The sequence below is a fragment of the Pelmatolapia mariae genome, unplaced genomic scaffold (assembly GCF_036321145.2).
Source record: "Pelmatolapia mariae isolate MD_Pm_ZW unplaced genomic scaffold, Pm_UMD_F_2 NODE_ptg000451l+_length_35976_cov_1, whole genome shotgun sequence".
NCBI lineage: Eukaryota > Metazoa > Chordata > Actinopteri > Cichliformes > Cichlidae > Pelmatolapia > Pelmatolapia mariae.
The window spans coordinates 12,430-35,976 of NW_027052136.1; the positions used below are offsets into that span (position 1 = coordinate 12,430).

General features: G+C 53.1%; 2 protein-coding genes across 2 annotated transcripts; both read right to left on the reverse strand.

The window, feature by feature from the left end:
- Positions 1-281: 281 nt before the first annotated feature.
- LOC134623167 (TBC1 domain family member 15-like) lies at positions 282-6,934 on the reverse strand. Its single transcript, XM_063468366.1, is given in 18 exon segments — positions 282-1,005; positions 1,080-1,166; positions 1,276-1,392; positions 1,470-1,567; positions 1,652-1,751; positions 1,823-1,923; positions 2,002-2,118; positions 2,611-2,705; positions 2,811-2,914; positions 3,126-3,254; positions 3,348-3,542; positions 4,342-4,444; positions 4,991-5,117; positions 5,120-5,197; positions 5,434-5,579; positions 5,801-5,875; positions 6,206-6,304; positions 6,855-6,934. Coding segments are annotated over 15 exon segments (1,686 nt in total). The 5' UTR covers positions 5,489-5,579; positions 5,801-5,875; positions 6,206-6,304; positions 6,855-6,934; the 3' UTR covers positions 282-825.
- A 1,661-nt stretch (positions 6,935-8,595) lies between these two features.
- LOC134623169 (zinc finger C3H1 domain-containing protein-like) lies at positions 8,596-23,086 on the reverse strand. Its single transcript, XM_063468369.1, is given in 36 exon segments — positions 8,596-9,280; positions 9,684-9,746; positions 9,839-9,878; positions 9,970-10,071; positions 10,254-10,354; positions 10,503-10,668; positions 10,743-10,847; positions 10,940-11,031; positions 11,033-11,051; positions 11,128-11,222; positions 11,299-11,497; positions 11,820-11,925; positions 12,015-12,252; positions 12,504-12,692; positions 12,826-13,012; positions 13,086-13,263; positions 13,341-13,472; positions 13,551-13,652; positions 13,732-13,853; positions 17,364-17,495; positions 17,574-17,683; positions 17,763-18,386; positions 18,835-18,963; positions 19,121-19,295; positions 19,377-19,517; positions 19,607-19,725; positions 19,836-19,973; positions 20,067-20,225; positions 20,307-20,498; positions 20,589-20,680; positions 20,757-20,880; positions 20,955-21,166; positions 21,282-21,690; positions 21,790-21,929; positions 22,384-22,473; positions 22,639-23,086. Coding segments are annotated over 36 exon segments (5,796 nt in total). The 3' UTR covers positions 8,596-9,154.
- Positions 23,087-23,547: the final 461 nt, after the last annotated feature.

The following is a 23,547-nucleotide window of genomic DNA, read 5'->3' on the forward strand; positions in this document are numbered from 1 at the left end:
TTACCGAGCTGTGTTCTCGTTACCATCAGGCAGGCGATGCAGACCAAAGAGCTCTACTGCACCACCTGTTAGTGTTCCTCAGGTGGAGCCATGCTGGACGCTGAGGTCATCTGCACTCACAACATAAACCAGATTCAGTGTTTCAACCCTGAGAGGAAACTGTGTGTGTGTGTGTGTGTGTGTGTGTGTGTGTGTGTGTGTGTGTGTGTGTGTGTGTGTGTGTGTGTGTGTGTGTGTGTGTGTGTGTGTGATCCAGATGTCACAGCTGAGACGGGTTCACGCTGCAGGAAACAAACTTTATTTCTTTGGTTTGTTCGCTGTCGTCATGGTGACAGAAGCTGATGACGTGGAGTCTTTAATCTGATCTCAGTACAGAGAAAAACGTCAGAGTGCCAACAGGAAAAGGAACACAGGCACCTCCTGTCGGCGAATAATGCGAGCGCCATCATCCAACAGAAAGAGCTCCTCCCTCTGTCACTGCATGGCCAATCAGGGCTCTTGTGGGCGGAACTTCCTGGATCTGAAGCCTCATTCATTCAAACTACAGCCAGACAGCTGCTCCACCCTAACCCCTATCTTTAACATATCCGTAACACTCAGGAGGCGGAGCCAACAGGTGAATGATTGCTCAGTCACTGGTTGGCTCCGCCTCCTGTTCATCAGGATGAATGAGGTTTCAGATCAGAGCGGAGCCTGATTAGAGCCGCACGATACAAGAAATTACAAAAATAAGATTCTCAATAATCTCTTTACACACGCCCCCTCCTCCAGTGAGGCGGGGCCACAGATTCACCCCGCCCACACACAGTCCATCTCCACTCTTCACTACGATACGAAGGCCCCTCTGCCACTCTGCTCGCAGCTGCTTTCTCTCGAGTGTCCGTTGGAGACGCCAACCTCCCGCCGAGCCGCTCCGGAAGTCGCCGCCGAGCCGCAATCGGTCGAGCCTGCACGGCGAGACTCGACATCAAAGCCCAAGATGGTGGCGACGGGGCGAGGGAGGTCCTGAGGAGGAGCAGACAGATCAGGGTGAGGGGTCAGATGGACGTACCACGACAGAAGACGCTCCCCGCACTCACCTTGCAGCTCCTGATCTGCAGACAGATGCCCTCAGCTTTCTGCAGGATCTCCTCGATGTCCAGCTTCATGGAGAGCTCGTTGATGTGCTGAAACACACACACACACACACACACACACACACACACACACACACACAGGCAGGTGAACAATCTCAGGTGTGCACAGATCTCCGGGCAGCTTTGGGGTGACGCTCACCTTCAGGATCTCGTTGAAGCCGTAGTTCTCCTCCATGATCTTCTGCTTCTCTGAGTCCAGGATGGCGCAGCACACCAGCAGGTGAAAGTTCTCGCAGGGCAGCCCGGTCCACATCACCTGAGGAGGAACCACACGTGAGACCACAGGAAGAACGACACCCGTCAGCACCTCCGACCCCGCAGGAGGACACCAACCTCCCAGAGCCGCAGCACGTCCACGAAGCTCAGCTCCCTCTTGAACCTGATGAGCAGCCAGCGGAAGCAGAAGTACAGGTATCCTGAATCCTGAGACTCTGAGACACAGACAGAGGGGGCGGGGTCATTCAGAGCCGCTGTTATTTACAGCAAGCACACACGCACAGCTGCAGGCGGCGTACCGAGGTAGTTCCAGAAGGCGAGGTCGAGCAGCCTGAGCAGCGAGCTGAGCTGGATCAGCTGAGTCTTCATGCCCTGCATCTGCTCCTCAAAGTTCTCGTGCTGCAGGACACGCGGCGGTAAATCAGCACACGGTTTAATGTCCGAGCTTTCAGAGCAAAGATCAGACTCACCATCTGGTCCATGAAGGCCACGAAGCACCAGAAAGCCTCGACCTCGTTTTCCATGACGTAGAGGATGGGCGACAGCAGGTCGCTCATGCCCTGAACGTAACCTGCAACACAGAGAGCTTCCTGTCACGAACAGGAAACGGAAGTGGCGCCGTACCTGCGGAGGCGAAGCGTTCGCTCACCCAGGTCGAAGTCGTACATGCAGTAGGTCATGAGGATGTCGTGCAGCAGGACCAGGCCCGGGTTGTCGATGCCCTCGTAGAAGCGGTTCGTTCGGTCTGTTCGGTTCACGTCCTTCTCTGAGAGCGCAGACACATACATCACATGACCTTTGACCTTTACCCCCTCACAGCAAGCTGCACCACCCAACTCAGAAGACCAAAGCGGTCGTCACTCAACTCCTGCAGCTCTCCCTCCACCTCCACCTCAGCGCGGCAGTAACTGTGCATTCACTCGAGTACCTCACTGAAGTACTGCGTTCACTCGCTGTACTGCAGTATTTCAGATGTAAAAACTGGACTCCTTTAACTTTACAGGTAACGCCGCAGATCTGATCCCGGTGACAGTGTTATGGTCTCACCCACCTGCTGCACCCGACTCCATACGGACATCATCTCCAGCATCAGAGCAATAATCAATCGCTCATCAATACTTCTGATTGACATTCTTTGGCACATCAAACATCACAAACACCTTCAAATGTGACGTCATCCACCCGCTACACTGGACTGCTCTCCATCAGGAGCCCCGCCCAAATAACCAAACAAGGCCTGAGCCGAGGTCCTGCTCACCGATCAGACTCCGGTAGTCCCTCAGTCTGGAGTTCCTCCTCTCCTGCTCCTCACTCACAGATTTCCACTGCAGCTTCATCCTGAAGTATTCATCACTGACACACACACACACACACACACACACACACACACCTGATTACCCTGACTGGTGTGTATATCATGTTAACATGAGGTGTGTGTGTGTGAGAGAGTGTGTGTACGTTTTCTCTCTCTGCAGGGTCTTCCTCTCCTCGTGCGTGCTCTCCCAGGGATAATACCCCAGCAGGAACTTCCAGGCCTCCTTCCTGAGGGCGTGGCACAGACCCTGCAGACAACACAGACGCATCAGGGCGTGGCCTCTGCTCATTTCAATCAGTGTCACAGGTCAAAACACCAACGAGTGCTTTACAGTAAACTCAGGCATAAAAACCAACGTGAAGATCAAACAGCCTAAAACTGAATAAATGAGTGATGCTGCTAAGAATCATGTCAGCTGATTGGTTCAGAGCTGGACACACCCACAGACACGTACGTACCCCCTTGAAGACGGCGTGTTTCAGGTCTGGGACGTTCTTCATCCTCCCGTCTGCGTCCTGGTGTCGCGCCCAGTCGTCCGCAGTCAGCGGCGACTTCCTGCTCACCTCGGGCCTCGTGCCCAGGTCGATCTGACAGGGTCAAAGGTGAGCAAAGAGCATCACACGGCTGACACACCTGCTGCCATGCGCCTGCCTAACAGCCAATCACATTAGAGCCCTCACCCTGGTGATGACCTCGAAGCCCGGCTCCTCCTGCTGGTTGATCTCCAGCCCCGGGATGACCTCGCCCAGCAGGTCGGCCACCTCCTCTGGGGGGCGCTGTTGCTGCTCCTCCGTCCCCCGCAGCGCATCGAATAAGTAGTTTGTGACTTTGGAGAAGCCGCCGAGCGTGGTGACGTACGGGTCCCGCTTCAACTTCTGCGGGAGACAAATGCAGAGCTCATCAGCCGACGGACGCCGGAACAGGACGTGAACGCAGCACACGGGAACGCACGACTCCAAACGTCATCTGAAAATCAATCCTACGACGTGTTTTCACAGCAATAAGAGAAAAAAAAGACAGAATTCTACGTGTGAAACCAGAGCAGCAAACATGGGCAACAGCCCACCGCAGCGACCTCGCTCACAAAACGAACACACAGATTTATTTAGTTTTGAAATAAATGCGCTCTGATGCACAGCAGCTTCCACAGAAACATCTGCGTGAAGATCACACGTTAACGTGTCCATTTACCTGTTAAATCACCATGGTAACAGCTGCTGAACCCCTCACTGTGAGGACCATGTGATGTTCAGACTTTTATCTGCAGCATGTTTCAGTGTGACAGAGTCCCTGTGCGCGCGTCTCCACGTCGCATGCTAAAACCTCAAATGTGTTTTTGTACCTGCAGTACACCCACAGGAAGCTGTGGGGGCAGCATCGCTGCATCACCTGCCAAGACTGCACTCAGCACACAAATAATCGAAGAGAAATCAGACAGGTTAATCGACGACCAAATAATCTATAGTCGCACCCCCTGTGTGCGCATGCGTGCGTGCGCTTGCATGTTTGTGCATGCACGCTGAAATATTGTTTTGTCGCCGTCACTCTGCTGGAAAAAGAACAACCAATCACATTCATTCCCTCTGATCTGGTTTCCGTCATCAGGCAGTGGGACAAGCAAATCCAGATGTTGGAGCCTAACAGCTGGCGGTGAGAGACGGTTAAACTTCTTACGTGAACCAGGCCGAAGTTGTTGTCGTCCAGAAGGTTCTCGAAAGACTGCGACAGAGCTTTGTTTGGCGTGCTGACCAGCAGGCACGTGTGGTCGCTGGGAGACCTGCAAACAGGAAACATGTGACCTCAGTAACAGCTCACAGGATCAACGCCGGCCTTCTGATAACAAACGGGTGCTTATTATTCACGGCGCGAGCAGCAAATCAGACATCAGAGGAAGCGCTCGTCTCTTTGGGGTGTACAGATTCTATCAGCCAATCAGCAGGCAGCGCATGGGTGGGACGTCATTATGAAGCCTGATAAGAACTTTAATAACAGCTATCTGCCCCCGCCTCACCCGATATTTGGATCAGAGGGACGGGAACGCTGCCGCACGCCTGTGGAAATCAGCCATTAGCATATAAATGACCCGAGAGAGCGGCGCCAAATCCCCCCCAGCAGCCCCCACCCCAAGGTGGAGTAACATTTATATGTCTCCCTGACTGAGAGTAACTTGACTAAACTGTCTGTGACACAAAACACCAATAACTTTATTGATCTGTATGTGAACCTGATCAGAGCTGACCCCCCCCCCCCCTCCCCTCCAAAAAAAAAACCCTCCTTGAGGTGGAGGGCGGGGTCAGAGCTTAACATCAACCGCTGGACTCACTCTGTGAGCAGAGCGAACCTCCTCAGGCTGTCCAGGAACGCTCTGCTGCCACCCTGGTGGAAGTGCAGATGTGGCAGCGGGGTGGAGGAGTCCTTCAGCTGCAGGATGATGAAGGTCCAGCCTCCTCCCTCACCGTGACGGAGCGGAGGTCACTGACACTGAAGGCGAAGGCCCAGCGGCTCCTCTCGTGGCTGCTGTTGAGAGAACCTGGAGACAGGAAGCAGGGATTAGAAAACACAGGGATTTCAAAATAAAAGCTCAGAGATCAGCCGATGCACCCGTCTGGCTCAGGCTGCTGAGATTCTTCACGACCTGCAGATCCAGCCCGGCAGCTCGAGGCTTGGCTGCAGCTACAGCATTAGAATTCCTCATCGCTGCCTCATCATCTCTGAATCTGAGTCACGTGATTCCAACATGCCGAGCAGGTTAAAGCAGCCACTCACCCTCCATGTTGGAGCTCCGCCTCTTCCTGAACGACACGGCGTTCACCATGTCCATCTGTCTCGTAGCTCAGCTGAGCCTCCAACAGCTGCTGAGACTGTGGACGGTCCCCCGGACACTGAGCCCACTCCACCACCGAGCTCGAGTCCTGCGCGCGCGCACACACACACACACACACACACACACACACACACACTCTTAATCACCTTTACATGAATAGTTCTATTTTATGTTCTTTTTGGTTTGTTTAAAAATCTGTTCTTGGAAACTTTGAAGTTTGGCTGTAATCATATCAGGAAATTCGGTTTATTGATACTCAGTTGGAGTCAATAAAGTTGAACTCTACTGAAAGGGACTAACAGGACAAACCTTCCCAGCACAGAGCATGTTTGAGGGGTCGACGGCGTCCTCCAGAGGTCTGTACTCTACCACGATCTCAGCGTCCTGACGGCGAGGACACACATTGACACGTTACTTCATCGATCAATCAAACAAATCACAGGAGCGTTCAGGAAGAAATGAGAGCGCTTCTGTTCCGATCGCATAGATCTATAAACAATCAATAACAGTGACAAACTGGAGCTTTATTCCAGCCAATCATGTCCAGTTTAACAGGTCGTTGATTAACCAATCAGGTTATCGCCCTGGTATCAAACATGCTGCTGGTGTGTGAGGACGTTTGTTCTCTTCGGGTCGTTCCATCGCAGAGACATTCTGATACTTAATCGATGACCAGGCTGATTAATCGATACCAGAGTGTGTCAGGACTGTTACCTTGTCGAGGATCCGGAGGGTTCCTGAAACCAGGAAGTCTGGCTCGATCTCCTCATCGCTGCTGGGATGGAGGAAGACTCCCTCGTGTTCAAATATCACCTGTGGAGCAGAGTCACAGTGAGGTCAGCTGAAGGATCAATACAGCAGGCAGGAAGTCTGATCACATCACATCACATGACGTCTGAGGACTCAGGGCATTGTGGGAAAAATAACCTGCGATACAGCAAGAAGGTGGCACACCTGTTCCACCCACAATCATCGCTTCAGATAAAACCACTGATCAATACTAATCAAAACGAATCAATCAGGTTCCCCTGAGATCAATCACGCAAACTTGAAGCGGTCTGCTGAGGTTCACCGGTCCGCCCAGGGACCACTGCACGCTAGTTTAACCCAGCCTGACCCCCGAGAGCCCCGACCCTCAGCCCTACGCCGCCGCAGACAGCGTCCGAGCCGGAGAGGCGGACAGAGCCGGCGGATAGCCGCCTCCCGAGGCAGCTGCGGTCGGTGAGCTCAGTGGCTAACCTAGCAGCGGCGGCGCAGAGCTGGAGGACGGAGCTCCCGGCCCGACTCGGGCCTTCTCCCCGCCGCGGAGCCCCGGAGCTCCGGCCTCCGCGGCAGAATCCCGGAAACGCGCTCATGTTTTTACCTTGAACGCAGGCTCCGCCGCCATGTCTGGACTCGCTCTCCCAATGACGACGGCAGCTCACGTGACCACCAACTTCCAAACAACAACCGACAGCTCAGCTTCCGGTTTAAAAAGGTCAACTTCCGGTTAGAACCACGCCCACTTCAACGGGTCAGCTGACGCCCAAAGGGAAAAAAAAAGAGCTTAAAGTAAAACTGACAAACGGACGGATACATGTTACGTTACAGTATTTATACTGTGGAGTACTGCAGCGGGAAATACTTAGGCCTCAAAGCTAATAGACCGTTGCTATGGTAACAGCAGATCGCAGATGGTGAACGGTGAACACAGAAGAACACCTGGGAGTCAGCTGACTCTGAAGCTTCGTGCTGACGAAACAGTGGGCGGCGTCACAGACACAAACTGCACCTGACCTCCGATCAGCTCAGCGAAGCCTCCATCAGCGTCCAGATGTGCCTGCTGAGCTGCTCGAGGTCGGTGACGTCATCCCAGGGTTAAACATGCTTCACGAGTTTCTTTAATCGCTTGGACTCTATTCTTCTCTGCTACTACAATATTCAGAAAATCCCAATGAACGCTCTACGTGTCTTAGAGTCACTGACCTCTGGTTCCTCCGTCTGTTTCTTTCTGGACGCTGACTGGATGAAGGTTAGTAACAAAGTGAAGAGATTTCATTTGGAAACATTCACCTTTACTCAGTTGTTATGGAATCATATCGCTACGTTCATCTCTAACAGCATCTTATCAAAAACGTTTCTACCAAAACGTATTATTTTGGTTTTACTGACTTTAGTGAGAGAGACTCTCATTAATCAAACTCCACATCCATAAATGTGAGTTCTCCACTCTCAGGACAGAAACGGAACAATTTGTTCCTCTCACAACAAGAAAGCTTTAAAACCATTAATAATCTCACTGTGTCTCTCGCCTTTCCCTGTTTTAATCTGGAGTTCTGTCCTATTTAATTGTACATACTCTGCCACTGTATCATAATTTTGCACTACAATTGTACATCGTGCCGTTTTCTGCTTTTTGTTAAAGATTCTGTTGAAATAAAGTTGGAGAAAAAAATAGTTTCTTTCATGAGCGTCATCAGTGCAGGTTTTTAAGTCCAGATTGAAAACCTATTTTTATTCCCTGGCTTTTAACTCTGTAGGAAACTGACACCTTCTTATTTATTTTATTGTATGTAATGATTTTATCGTATTTTTAAATTGGTAGTTGTTTTAATCTGTGTTGTTCAGCACTTTGGACTGCCTTGTGTGTTCTTAAAGGGCTATACAAATAAACGATGATGATGAGCGACACATCCTGACATTTCAAAATAAAGGAAAAATCTAGAATGATTAATCAAACTTTTAGAAATGAGACAAAAACGGATTAAAATGAGGTTCAATGTTTTTATTTCATGCCTCGCGGTGACCGCGTCCTCCTGGAACAGCTGGCTCCGCCTCTGGACACGCGTGAAAAATGTTTTCGTCAGCCTAACAGATATTGTCACACACAGATGACATCATCAACGAACCCGATCAGTGTATTGAGACACAGCAAGAACTTTATGCTGAAAGGTGAACACACCAGTGGTCTGGAGGCACAGGTGAGACGCCTGCTGGCTCTCCTTGTACAAAGTCAGAGAGAATCACGTCAAATACGACTGATGTGAATGTGTCACTTCCTGGTTGTGACAGGAAGCCGCTGCTGGAGGAAGTGACACGGAGGCAGTGAAGAGGCACACACCCTCTTATTTTAGAAAATAATTTAATAACAGGTGAATGTAAAAAACATCAGTGGCAGGACGCGCGTCTCCTCTGCTGCTAATACTCTTTAATCAGCTGATTGACAAAACAAAAGCACATTGCACATGAGTCTCAGAGGGGCGTGGCCAACAGCGGCGGTGGTCGGTCCAGTCTCTGCATCCGCTCCCTTTCTCAGCCGCGTCGCCTCAGCAACACTCAGTTTGTTTAACTAAAGAGTCCACAGACAGGCGACGGCGGCGTCCTCTTGACACACACACACACAGGCGCCAAACACACCCTCAGCACCCCCCTCCCCCCGCCCTCCCCGTCAGGTAAATGAGATATAAAAGGGAGGGAAATGACTCCAACTGAAAAGTGAGGAACTAAAGAAAGGTGATGAAGAGTGAGGGCGGCACTCAGCTCTCGATACTTACACTCACACCGAGGCGCTCCCGGAGGGTGCGTGGCTTCAGCGGCCGGGGAGGGGGACGTCTGGCTTACCTCGTCTGCTCTCACTCAGTCACCTACAGCCTCTCATTATTGATCTATTAATGATCAGTCCGATCAGCCGTCCTCGCTGAGCGATGGGCCGACGCCCCCGCTCACGCTCACCCCCGCCCGCTGACAGCAGTCCCACAGCCGCCGAAGGCGCTCCGAGGCCCCGCCGTCCGCTGCCTCCAGCAGCAGACGCTGCAAGGGTGTGGGGGGGACAAAGGGAGGGGTAAACAAAGGTTGGGGAGGGGTAAACAAAGGTTGGGGGGGAGGGGGGGACATGCGGGAGGGGGACGGGGACGGAGGGCAGGTGAACATGCTGTATACAGGTGAGTCAAACTGTTTATAGTCACATAGTCATAGAATACGAGGCAGTGCACACAAGCCAATCAGGATGGGCCGACGCCCTATCTGAACAGCTGATCTCAGATCTACTACAGGGCCACACACTCTGACCAATCAGATTCCAGTATTTCTTTTCCCAGTCCAAGTTTTTAGGACCCCCCGGCTCAGATCTGAGAGCAGCTGTCCAATCACAGCTTGTCTAATGTGATGTCATTATCTGTGTGTGTGTGTGTGTGTGTGTGTGTGTGTGTATTACATGTTTCCACAGGGCTGCGCTCAGTGGGAGGTTCTGCAGGGCCTGCTGGAACATGTGACGCACCTGAAACACAACAAGGGGGCGGAGACACACACCACTGAGTGCTCAGCTAGACTCCACCCTCTTTTCTTGATTTGATTCAGTCTCAGACTCACCTCAGCTCGCTCCTTTAGCTCCTCCTCCACGGCGATTGCTCTATGAACATACGCACACACACACAATCAGGACGCAGTAATCATTGATCATCACCGATCTGGCGGGACTGTCGACGGTCGCGCGCACTCACATTTTCCAGCTGCTCAGACACTTGGGGGTGTTACCGCTCAGCATCCGGGCCTGGAACTTCAGGTGCTCCACGTTCCCATCCAGCCACTCCTGGTGCAGCAACCTGAGCAGCAACAAACACACAGCAGTGACATCGCTGATATGGGCGGAGCTAAACTGTCCCTGTGGTCGGATGATTTAAATCCAACGACAAACAGGAAGTAGATGTATTTTCCATCTCATTACTGGAGTCAAATCACTGACAAGTGACATTAAGTTCCACCCAATCTTCCTCCAAGTGTGTACCTGAGGCCCAGCTCAGTGTTATTGGGCATAGTGTAGCACAGTCTCTCCAGAACCAGTGCATGCTGGGATGGCGGCAGGCAGCTCAGGTAAAGCGCGACCACCTGCAGAGGGAGACATGACATCAGCAGACTATAACTACAGACCTGCCGCTGAGCAAGGCAGCGAGCGCTCACATCTGTGTGACGACGGCACGGAGTCGTGACATCACGCAGGTGAAGATGGCGTGTGGCAGCAGACTCGACCTCTGACCTTGTTGTGGAAGCGGTAGCAGCTCCAGAACTCTGCGGGGTTGAAGGGGAGCTCGAGTCTCGAGGGGGTGGTGCTGAGGCAGCGCTGGACCAGGTCTGAGAACGTCCTGGACTGTGAGGCGGCGGTGGTGGCGCGGGCCTGCGGGCTGCAGCTGAACATCAGGTAACTGCAGAGAGAGGGAAACTGTGAGCAGCGGGTGCGTGCGGTCGAAGCGGAAGTACCTGCGGCAGGTGAACTCACTCCATCCACAGCCTGTGAAGCTCCTCCAGCTGGGTGACCGCCCCCAGCGCTCGCTCAAACGCCTCCGCTGCGTCCTCCACCGAGCCGTGCAGCCACTGCCACCGACTGCAATGACAGCGAGCACGTTAACCCTACTGCGTCCGCTTTCATCATCACCGCAGGACGCCATTTATGATGATGAAACCTTAAACACCAACCAGTGAATGAGGTGGAGGAAGCTCATCTGCTGGCTCAGCCGCTCCTGGAGCTCCTTCTTGATGGCGGGACCTCCCAGCAGCTCGGAGGAGGAGGAGAAGCCCCAGGATGTGCCTGAGGGAGGAAGAACAGAGCGCCGTCAGCTGTCCGTGCGGACTACAGCTGGGAAGACGGAGGCGTCGGGACGTACCGCAGCACATCTACGGGCGTCCGCGGACTCTGTTCGTCCTCGCAAAGCGACAGCACGAAGCCTCTGAACAGCGGCGTGATGGCGCCCGCCTTCTCCTGTGGACACAGAGACGGTTCTTAGCGTCGAGAGGCGGAGCTTAAACTTTATTCACAGACTCACGGTTGAGCTCACCTGAGCCATGAGGAACTTGCAGCAGTGGTAGAAGACCTCAGCGTTGTGGGGGCATTCGGCCAGAGCGTGGAGCCACATGCTGACCGCCCGGTCGCCGCTCCCGCCGTGCAGGTGGAGGTCGGCCACAGTGTCTCGCAGAACGCACGACTCGGGACAGAACTCGAGCAGCGACTCGCACAGAGTGACGCCCTCGCTGTACCTGCGCACACACACAGCGCCACCGTTTGCTCGAGGCGCTTCATAGACCGTGATGTCACAGAGCACAAACTCAGATTTGACCTTTGACTTCACAGCTGTTGATGTCACAGCTCGAAAGCAGCGATCAGCTTGACCCCATCCCGTCACACTTCCTGCCAATCAGCTCACACGTTCACAAACCTGACCCGATGACATCACACGAGAGAACAAACATGGCAGACTCCGCATTGACCTCACAGGTGACCTCGCGTCACCACACCTGCTCCTCTGGGCCAGGTCAGAGCGGTCTGATCATCACAGTGTGATGTCAGCAGTGAGCTCACCTCTGTAGCAACTTGTAGAGGAAGATGAGGTTGGTGTGCAGAGGAAGGCAGGCCAGCGTCCTCTCGCTGTCAGATGCGTGCTCGTCGCTGCACTGACGGACGCCATCTGAGAGGAAACAGTCACACAGGAAGTGGAAACCAGTTAATCTTAGGGAGACAAGAACCTCGCGTGTCTGGTGGGTCGCAATGCCATACCTTGGAAGAGAGCGACGAGGATGTCGGCGGGCGTGCTGATGTCCCGCGGCGTCCTCCATGGCAGCAGGAACGGCTCCCTGCTGACTACACGGGACGGGCCGGACTCCGCGGGGTCGTACAGGCACGCCGGCAGTCGGTCGAACTCCGTCAGGTGGATGTAGGAGAGCCAGAGCAGCGCCCGGTCGGCAGCCATCAGGTGGTCGGCGATGCTCCGGTCCTGAGGTGACTTCAGAGCGTTCTGAGAGGAGAAACGGAGAGAGCAGATGTCACGTCACATTAGTCCCGCCCTCTGGAATACAGGTGACAGCCGGTCATGTGGCCCCCAACATGGCTGCACGCTGACGTAAACAGCTGTGTTTGTTGTTTACGAGTCGTTTGTTTTTTAGGTCATGAACCCGATTCTTTAAACTCTGTAAAAAATGTTCCTCCCACTCTGACATTACGTTTGCGGTGCACAGCGTGAAGCAGGTGCCCGAGGTCACGTCTCACCTGCAGGACGGCGAGCGCGCTCTCCAGCCGGCCCGTGAACAGGCTCAGCTGGACTCTGTAGAGCAGCGCCTCCATCAGCTCGAAGGACAGCTTCTCCGTGACTCCAGATGACGCCTCGGCAAGGAGGAACTGCAGCAGACGCTCGCACACGTAGTCTTTCCCTTCAAACGAGCTCTCCAGGTTCAGGTACTAAGCAGCAGAGGTCAGAGGTCATTATGACATTTACCTGATAAATGAAGCTAAAACCACCAACGCGCCAACGTTAGCCCGCTGAGCTGTGCGGTGAGCTAGCGGCTCCTGCGAGCAAACCACGCTCACTTACGTTCCACCACACTCTGTAGTCGGGGGCGTGCTCCACCGCCATCTCGCACATCTCCTGCACCTCCTCCCGGCTGCCCCGCCTGGAGAACAAGGACAGGTAATGGCTCCACACCTCGGGATTATCGCAGTTGCTCTCCAAAGCGCGTGACAGCGTGTTCAGGGCGGCTTCCAAACACTCTGCCGCAGAGCTGCAGGGGACAGATTAAAGGTTAAAGGGGGTGGAGCTCCGCAGCACAGAGCTTGAGGTCGGCGGGGACTTACGTCTCGCTCTGATTGAGGTATTTGAAGGCGAGCTTGATCCACAGCTGAGTGTCTCGGGGGCTCTCCAGGACGCTGGCCTCCAGGTTGGCGATGTCGTCCGTCTCGCTGATGAAGTAGCGTTTGTCCTCCGAGGTGACGCACGCGTCCAGAGCGGAGAGGCCAGTGTGAGCGCCGCTGTCTGCACGCACACAGACACACGTGAGCTCACTCAGACCTCCCACGGAGGAAACGACGAAATCCTCCCCGTTTACTAACCTCTGCCAGGTGTCATGTGACCGGCCGCCATCCCCTCATCGCCGCTGCCGTCGTCCTTGGGACCGAGATCACTTTGCGTCGATGGCTTCGGCCTCCACCTCCTCGCATCCTTGTAGGTGGTGTAGGGCGGGACTGAAGATGGAGGGGACAGGTGAGAAGCACGGAAGCGGCTGGAGAAGTGGGCGGAACGTTACGGGAACGCTGACCTACCGTGGCGCTTGCTTTCGTTGACTTTGCTGACGAGGAGGACGGCCTTCTGATCGACGCCCATGCGGTCCTTGTTAGAGCCGAACAGCCTCTTCATGTACTTCTCTGCAAACAAACACAAACACCTGAGCTTCCATGTGACACGCCTGCTGACCACCAGGCCGAGGCTTCGCACCCACCGCACCTGTGGCGGCGCACACGTCCTCGTCCGAGCTGCCGTCGGAGCAGCCGATCAGCGACAGGTCGTAGGACAGGATGTCCTGGAAGAGCTGGTTCCCGCTCAGAGTGCAGTTCCTCATGTGCTGCCTGCGGCGCAGAGGGACAAACATTAAACAGGAAGAGCAAACGCAAGAGACTCAGGCGGGACGCCGGGTAACATTATCGTCACGGTAACAGGGCGACACATCACGCAAACACGCCGCTGCGTTGTTTTACTTTGGTGGCGTGACATCCACCAGCGATCAGCGGGGTGTGTGCACACTCAGCGGTCAGGTATCCATAGGCTGTACGGCATTCACACAAACATGCAGTTATTCTAGCTGCTCCGTGTCTCTGCTGGTTAACTACTCCCACAGTTTTTATCCGATTTTCACCGTTCAAACTTTAAACTGTTCTGCTCTTTCTGCTGATGACAGCTGTATCTTTTGGTGCTCATAACTTTTACACTTTTTTAAATATTAAGATTTTTATGCCATTCTTTGGCCCATTAAAATGAATGAACAACATTACAAGTGTGATCACTGATTCAGCTCGCCGGGGTGATTTGAGCTCCGTGAGATGAGCAGCGGTTCTCAGAGCAGGAGGCCCGGGTTCGAATCCCGCCCATGGAAACATGTTTCAGCCAATCGTCTCGCTTGTATTTCTGCTAATTCATTACAATTCTGCAATTGTTATGATTTCAACAGCTTTTCTAATGTGTACTTCAGCTTCTTCACCTTTTCGGCACAAACTTCAACTTCTTCAGCTCTTTTCAGCAGATTCCACTACACGGCATTCACACCGCATTTTCGCAGGAAATGCAACTTTTTCTAGTTTATATCTGTGAGTACAAAGCTGACACTGTGAGACTTCATCAGGTGTGAGAATCACAGCCTTTGTGATAAAGTAACTGAGGATAAAAACATGAAGCAGACTTTCCTGGCCTGGCTTTTTATAGCAGAGAACCTTAAACATATTCTGCAGTCGATCAAAAACTGAAGAAAACCATAAATCAACATGTGAACGTTACCTGATGCTGAAGTCACAGAGGTTTGATTACAGAAGCTGAGCGATTTAAGTTTACATTTCTGAGATGAGGCTTTGATGTCAAAGTAAAACAGCGAAAGTCATGACGAAGTTTATCAAACGTGAAGCTCAGTTTGATCTGCTTTTGCTGCTGGTTCAGTGAACTTGGGTCAGAGTGATGCAACCTGCAGCTTCATGTAGCACTTACGTGGAGTTATATACAGTACCAATGGATAATTACCAAGGTAATGAGTAATTTGGGCTAGTATCAGAAGATTAAGAACGACTCTTAGAGCTCTGGTATATGAATGGCAGAGAACCAGACAAACACAGCTGTGTGGCTTTAAAAGTACTTTAGTGATGTTAAGCCTTTTAAAGGAATTTCGTAACCAACACTGAATTACAACAGGTTTTAACAGAATTTGGCGAGTCAACCCAAGATCCTAGGAGACGATATACATACACACGCACACTCATTTGCACATTGATGGACTACAATCCTCTACTGTACAAGTAGTGCGGTAGGACAGACAATCACACACACACTCCTCATTGGACGAACTCTAGTGCAATACACCCGTTTGTCATGGGCCCCACCGGTACCATTTGGACTTAAAAAAAGACTAATTCTTTTACTTGTGCACAATTTTATTTTATACTATTTTTTTGCTACTTTGGGGGAAATTTTTATACTTGAAATTCTGTTAAAACCTGTTGTAATTCAGTGTTGGTTACGAAATTCTTTTAAAAGGCTTAACATCACTAAAGTACTTTTAAAGCCACACAGCTGTGTTTGTCTGGTTCTCTGCCATTCATATACCAGAGCTCTAAGAGTCGTTCTTAATCTTCTGATACTAGCCCAAATTACTCATTACCTTGGTAATTATCCATTGGTACTGTATATAACTCCACGTAAGTGCTACAAAAGTGGCGAGCCAGCCAGGAGCTCTTTGGTGCATGAATATCAGCAGTGAAACCTCCTTAAAGTGTGTATTGTCATTGAAACATCTTTTGCTATCTCCACCAGATGGATTTTGTATTGAGTTCAGGTATCAAAGTTCCCAATGCAGTAATTGTTAGTGGTATACTCAATTCATTGGATGATGAAGAGGTTCTTGACTTTTTAAAGCAGTATGGTACCTTTAGAGCCGTCACAGTTGTAGATTCCAACTCTGAGTTTTTCAAAAACCTGATCGTTGAGTACCAAAGTGGTAACTCCATTGATGCTTTAACTGATCTTTTGCCATACACATATGAAGTTGAAGGGAAGCCCGGTGTAAAATACCATGTAAGAACTCTCTCCAGCGTTTACACTGCCAAGGTGGGTGGCAGTGCTACCAAATCCTACCTAGATGAAATAAAGCAGGTGGCAAAACTGAGCGGCAAAAGTTTTGAAGAGGTACTGAAGTCGATGATGAAAGGTCTCTGCTGAGGATGCCGATAAACACATTCTCAAGCAGAGACTCCTCCCCTCTTTAGAGTGAGGTTCAATGCGCCCTGAAGACGGCAGAGGTACGCAGAGGCCTTTTCACCAGGATCCTGAAGAGTGTTCATGAATTGGGCGAAAAGCTCCTCTCCGTCTTCCACTGTTCCAAAAGCTGCATCCAACAACTGAAGGTAAGTTTCAGGTGTAGCTTCTGGGCTCAGTCTGTTGACAATGTCAGCTGCAGGGGACAACAAGGTCTCAAAGATCTTTCTAGATTTTTGAAGTTCAGACATGGCGGGGTCTTTCCTGAGAAGTTCCACATGTGAACGCCATGTGTCATAATCTGCCTCACCGCTGGGTCTGGGGATCCTGCCAGAGAATGAGCGGAGTCTCATTGGAGAACATCTTTCTTCACGATGTGTTCCACAATGACTTTCTGAATTTCAGGTGGGTTGAAACTGTTTGCCGCACTAAGTGGGCTCTTTCTGAAATCAACAGGTAGGTGTGGCTCTGCACCACCTTGAATCAATCCTACCTGTGGTGGATCTTCAGACAACTGCTGGTGTGCAATCTCAGAAGTTTCAAGAAAGGGGTGAAGCTGGTTCTCCCTGTTTGGATCATCAACTTGCATGGAGGAAAGCATACATTCATCTTCGGTCTCTGAACTCCCAATGATTTCACTGATCTCTGTCATCATCGACTTCAGCACCTCTTCAACCCTCTGAGAAAACTTAACCCTTGTTTGACCAGAGCATATATATATAAATCTGTGTCCCTTTTTTGTTTAAATAAATATATTGATCTAGTTTCACTTTCATTAAACAGGGACAGTAAGAACAGAAACAATGAACATTAAATGTTTTACTTTTTCTTCTCTTTGTTTGAGATGATTTTAGGAACTGGGTTACATTCAGGATCTGTGAGCTTTTGGCCTTCAGCCCGACGGCGTGTCTGTGGACGTGCCGTCGGGTGAAAGATCCACGCTCTGTGTTTACATCCTTGTAGCTGCTCTCATTTACTGCTTTAGCTGTTTGTTGAAATATTTCCTGAGCTTTAACCGGAGATACATTTAAATGCAAAAATCGATTCAGGATTTAATGAATTGATATCACGTTATTCAAATAGTTGGTTTTTTTTTTTTTGTTTGTTTTTTACAGCCCGCTCACCATCTGCAGCCGTCGTCGTTGCACGTTCCCGTGAGGTCGAAGCGGCAGAAGCACTTCTTTGCTTCGATGGCGTTGCTGTACGTCACCGAGCTCAGAGACAGCTTCTCCTTGGTCCTGTAGTACGGGCTGAACCTGAGCGGGAGGACACAGCTGTGAGCCGACCGCACAGACCACATACGAGCTCTGCTGCTGTCGGTACGACGGAGCTACCTGTAGGACCTGAAGACCAGCAGAGGGCTGTGGTACGGTCCGAAGGGAAGCGGCCTCAGCTCCAAGCTGCCCGACGAACTCACCGCTGTCTCCACCTCAGCAGGAAACACCTGGATGACCGAAAACACAGAGCGTTAGCATGAAATTCCGCCGAGACCTTCGGCTGCCCCTCTGACAGTCTCCGCTCACCTGTGCGGCGGGGGCGGGGTCCACGTCCTCCCCCAGCACCTGCAGCTCCATCAGCAGCAGATCTCCCAGAGGTGTCTTCTGTTGGTACAGCCGCTTCAGGGCGTCCATGTCCAGCCCCGCGAACATCTCAGCAGGAAGCTCCACGCCCGCCAAGCCGCTGGGCAGCGCCTTCACAGGCTTGGCGGCAGTGCTGACGTCTTTGGGCGGAGCCGAGCTCGTGGCGTCCAGGTGGGGTTTGGTGAAGGAGCAGCTGGACTGACGGAAGGAGGAGCGACGGCCGCCTCTGGCCGCAGCAGCGGGCGCAGGTTCCGGTTCGTGATCCTCGGCCTCCGCGGGGTCCTCGCTGTCCAGCGTCAGCTTGTCCTGGGAGAGGTCGTGCAGCGAGGGCTGCGGCGGCGGCAGCTGGACCTGAGGGTCCGGGGGCGTGGCGGATCGCAACGGCGGCTCTACGGGGAGCTCTGGCGGGATGCCTTTGTTTCGCAGCACCTGCGCCTCCTTCAGCTTCTGGATCTTCAGCGCGTACTCGGACTCGAGCTGCTGCAGTCGTTGCTTCTGAGCGATGAGCTCGGCGAAGTGACGCTCAGAACCACGGGGCGCTGCGTCACGCCGCGGCAACTTGCTGAGCTGGAAAGGAAAACGTTACACAGGTTAAACACACCTGCACACAGCGGTGCTCCGTCAGAGCTTTCTTATAGTTTTGGCGGCGGGTGCGTGTAACCACCAACGCCTCTGAATCCATGGTTACCCACGAGCGCCACGAGGAGCTGCGTGAGCACAAACATCCTCTGTAACAGCCCGAGTTCGTTTAGCCAGCGCCTCCCCACTGTGGGTCCCGCCCTGATCGTTGCCTCCCCCACAGCTGTTCATTAGCTAACTGGATGGGTAATTAGCTTTATTAGCTTACCAGCCAGCTAATTACAGCTAACGGCCTCACCTGTAAGTTTCAGCAGCAATTCTTCATGTAACTGTTTTTTCAGAATAAAAGCCTCTCTGGCTGAGTGTTTCTCTTCTGAGGGGGAGGAGACAAACACAGAACAACCTGCAGGTTCCACAGAGAAACAGGAAGACTCACCGTGGGCCGGCTGGAGTCCGCTCGCCGTTTGGGCGCCCTGCCGGCAGCCAGGTGAGCCTGCACCAGCTCCTGCTCCAACCGCACCGCCACCGTCTTCTTCACGGAGACCCGCTGCTCCACCCGGTGGACCTGCAGAGGACGTGGAGGCGGTCAAACGACACCAAACAAGGAGACTTCACAGCAGCCAGGAGGAGCCTCTGAGTGCTGCCGTGCCGACCCCACGCTGGGGTCGTGTAGATTTAAGAGAAACACCCAGCAGCGAGTTGGGGCGGTAAAGTTGGCGTACCTGCTCGCGCAGCTTCCTGAGGAGCGTCTTGTTGGCGCTGACGATCCTCTCCGACGCCTGCAGCTGCTCCCTCAGTTTGGCCACTTTGGCCTCGGCGGCCTTCAGCGACTCGTTCTTCTTCAGCTCCTGCTGCAGCAGGTGTCGAAGCACGGCCTCATCTCTCTGCAGCAGCTCCCTGAGGGCAGCAGACTCCCACAGTCAAAGCGGCGCCACCGAAAACCTCACACACGTCTCCGGGTGTGTTTTAAGATCTCACCTGTGTTTGCTGAGCTTCAGCTCGGCCTCGCTCAGCTTCAGCTCCACCGCTGGCTTCAGGGAGGAGTCGATGGAGTCTGCAGTGGCGGGCGAGGCGGAGCCACGAGGGCTCTGTTCCTTCATCATCCTCTGCCTCTCCCTGCTGTGAGTGTGCACACCCACAGAGTTAGTAAAAGTTTTTGTGTGTGTGTGTGTGTGTGTGTGTGCGTTTGAGAGAGATCACGTGGGTACCTGGCGATCTCCTCTTTGAGTAGGCGGTACTCGGCCTTCTTGGCGTCAGGCAGAGCCTCCGGCGTTCGGACCGGGTTGTTCTCCTTCTCAGAGGCCGACGCTCCTTTTGGCTTCGCCGCCTGAAAAATAAGAAGTTCAGAGTCGTGACATCATCACGCAACGCCGCAGACACATTCCGGCTGCACAACGATCGTCGTCGTGCCCGGACGGTTCAGGTGAACGCGCTCACCTCCACCGTCCTTCGGGCCTCTTTGATCATGAACTCCAGGCCGCCAAACACCGCCTGTGATGAGCTGCAGGCGTCCATGTCCGAGTCGCTGTCGTCAGAGTCGTTGAGAGAAACCACCACCGTCTTATGTCGAGGCAGCTGGACAGACAGGTGGTTGGCAGACAGGTGAGGGGCAGTTTCAGGCTCCATGTTTGTTTCTAAATAAGGAGCGGTGTGCAGCGAGCCTCTTACCACAAGTGGCGCTCTGGCGGCGAGGTGCACTCTGGCGGCCTTGTTTGGGCGGGGCTGAGGCACCGTGTTCAGACTGACCGTGCTCAGGTTTCCTCTGGGTGGAGGCTGAAGGTCTGCGGGGGGAGGCCCACCTGGAGAAGGAGGAGCGCTGGAGCTCTTCTGCAGAGAGAAAGTCATCATCATCATCATCATCGTCAGGAGCACAATCTAAACATGACATCAACACGTGACGCCGCGGACCTCCGAGACCACCACCCTCTTGTTGGCCATAGACATCAGGCAGGTCTCCCTGAGGAGCATCTCCTCCTCCTCCTCTTCATCAGCAAATGGAGGTTTTGGGGGGGGCTCCAGCTCATCTGGGGGAGGGGGGAGGGGAGGAGGTGGGGGAGGAATGGCGGAGAGCAGCGGGGGGAGGAAGGGCTGCGAGAATTCCTGAGGGGTGGAAAGAAAAAGAGAAAGAGACGTCAGCGAGCTCCTCGGAATGTAACCGTGGTAATGAGGAGGAGCGAGGAGGGGGCGTACCATTCCGAAAGGAACGGGGTCGGCGCCGTACAGGTGAGGGATGCACGCCGCCTCCTCCACAGACAGCAGGTTGCTGTGCGTCGGCGACGGGACTGAAACGCAGACAAACCAGTTTAAACGGGAAACAGGAAGTGAAAGGCGGGTCAGGTGCACCTCCTGCCCCCTTACCTGGCGAGCCAGTCTCACTGTCCGTGTCCATCGCCACCTCGTCATAGTTGTCGTACTGGTAGAGGTTCCCCGAGGTGTCCAGGCCCGGCTTGCCTGCAGACTTGCGGTGGTCCCGGTCCCTGGACTGAGCAGACACAGGTGAGTCAGCACAGGTGAGAGTCAGGTGACCACACTGGGTGTGCGCACACGGCGCCTTACCTTGCTGCGCGTCCTCTTCCTCCCGCCCACCAGCTTCATGAAGCGATTATATTGTTCGTCCTGGTTGGACAAGTCGCGGATTCGCCGGATCTCGTCCTCCCGCTTGCGGCGCTCCTCCTCCTCCTGCCGTCGCTTCTCCTCCTGCTCCCTCTGCTGCTGCAGCTTCCACGTCCTCACCTGCTGCTTTCTGAACGCCTGCTTTGCCGCCGAACCTGTGAGACACGTCACACAGGAGCACTCAGAGCCAATCAGAGCTGACCGCTGTTTTCTGCTTCACTTCTGAGCGTGCTCACATTTAAGGCGGCACAGCCCGCACACCTGTCTCACCTGGGCTGATCTTCTTGGTGATGTGAGCCTTCCCGGGGATGCGGGCCCTCTCCAGCGGGCCTTTAGGTCCGGCTTTGGTACATGGCTTGGGTCTGTCTCTGTCCTGAGGTCTGGGCCCGGTCTTGTTTCGCTCGCGGTCCCTGTCCTGAGGTTTGGACCTGGTCCTGCTCCTCTCTGTGGCGGCGGCGGCAGTGGAAGCGGACCTGGTGGTGACCCTCTGCCTGGCGGGTGGGGCGGCCCCGGGGCCCGAGCTCTTCTCCTGGGTGGCTTTAGTGATGCGTTCTTTGCTCCGCCTCATCACCTGCTGCTCCTTCTGCTGCCACTTCTTACTGGCCGACTGCAGAGCGAGGAGACGCAGCTGCAGCTCTGACAGCTCCTCCTCCTCCACCACCACCACCTTCTCCGTGGCCTGACCACACACAGAAGAGACGTAACGTGACACAAACCAAACGGCATCGAAGCGAACAGCTGAATCTTTTCCCTGCGGGTAGCAGCTGCACGGCCTCACCTTGTCTGGAGAGTCCTCGCTGGACGCCGACGACTCGCTGGGACACGGCGGCGGCGGTTTCTCCTGCTCCTCAATGATGCACGGGTCACACGGCCTCTCGTCTGCGGGGTCTCCTCCTTCTGCTCGCTGTTCTCCCTCACCTGGACACACATTGCACAGGAAGTGAAAACACAGCGTCTTCATCAAAGGTCGCCTGCTCCTCACTGCACGGTGCTAATCAAGCTCTGGTTTGGGGGCCGTGCGGGGACTCTGCAGGGTGGACCGGCGTGGGTTGTCACAGTTTTCACTGCTGCGTGAACCGAGGATCGCGACAACATGACGACCTTCAGTTCCATCGTTAAATGGCTCATTTTTTAAATTCGTTCTGGCAGAAAGAGGCGAATACCCTGTCATCCTGTTACAGCTGCGGGGAAGAAGGCGGAACTTCCTGTTTAGTGACCCTTTAAAGGACAAACAGCTGAGCTGAGCCTTGGCGAGCAATGTGACAACCAACCCCGGTCCACCCTACAGGGAAACGTCCTTTCAGAGGACCAATCGGAGAGTCTGCTGCATCGGTTCGGTGTACGCTCGTGCCGGCGGCGTCGGTCTGCTCACCGCCGCTCTCGCGCGTCCCCTCTTCTGCTTCTTTGGCACCTTTTCCTTCCAGTTCTGCTCCGTTATCTGTGATTGGCTGATCCCCTTCACCTGTCGACACACAGAACAGGAAGCTGTAAAAACACACCGAGCTTTACACAGCAAACAGGAAGTGATTGGGGATTGGTCCTCAACATGGTTTAAGTCACCAAACGGGTAAAAAGAGGCGTGTCTACAGCTGCGATGTGAAACCAAACATTCGGATAACGAACTCACCATCAGGCTTTGCCCACTTCTTCTGCAGCTCGTCCAGGTCGGCCGGCGTGGGGAGTTTCTGACGAAGCGGTTTGATGTTGAAGGCCTGGAACACTTTCTTCCTCTCCAGCTCCGACACCTCCTCCGCGGCTGCTGCCGGACTCAGAGCCGGGCCCGGTTCAGCTTTGGCGTCCGTTAGAGTGGCGGCTACACACTCCACCACGTCGTCCCTGACTGGTGACGTCCGTGGCTCCAGGGCCATCGTCTCCTCTTTGCGGATGCACTCGAGTTCGATCTGGATCTGTTTGTATTTGGACAGCAGATCCTCGAAGGACTCGTCACCACTGCTCTCCGGCCTGGGAGCGCCGTGAGCCGCCTTCCTGAGCCGGTTCCTCCCGAGAGGTTTCTCTGAGGTCTGCGTTAAAGAACGCTGATCAAGAATTACTGACCAACACTGATCAATACTCATTTCATTTTTAAAGTCATGATTTAAAAAAAATATATTAAAAAATAAAATTTTCAAAAATACTTACAAAGCTTTGCTACCAATGAAAAGCTTCATTTTTAAGAATGTGTGAAATTAAAAAATGAACAAATTAAGAAATCCTCACAAAAAATGTCCATGTAAAAGAAGCAAATGTGTCCTATCATCGGATTATTGATCGCAGATCAATGGCAGAAAACTCGCAGCCCTCTGAAAACTAATCAAAGCTTTTTCAGTTATTGAACTCATGATCGCAGTTCGTCAGCTGAACGTTTGATTATTGGCGTCACATCCAAACACATTATTTATTAACGCACTTTGTGTGTATTTGTAGTTCCTGCGCTCTGACCTGTGGCTCTAAGCTGTCTGTTATACACTGCACCATCTTTCGTCTGTAACACTAAACCTCCGCTTGTGGGATCAATAAAGTATTGATCTATTGATCC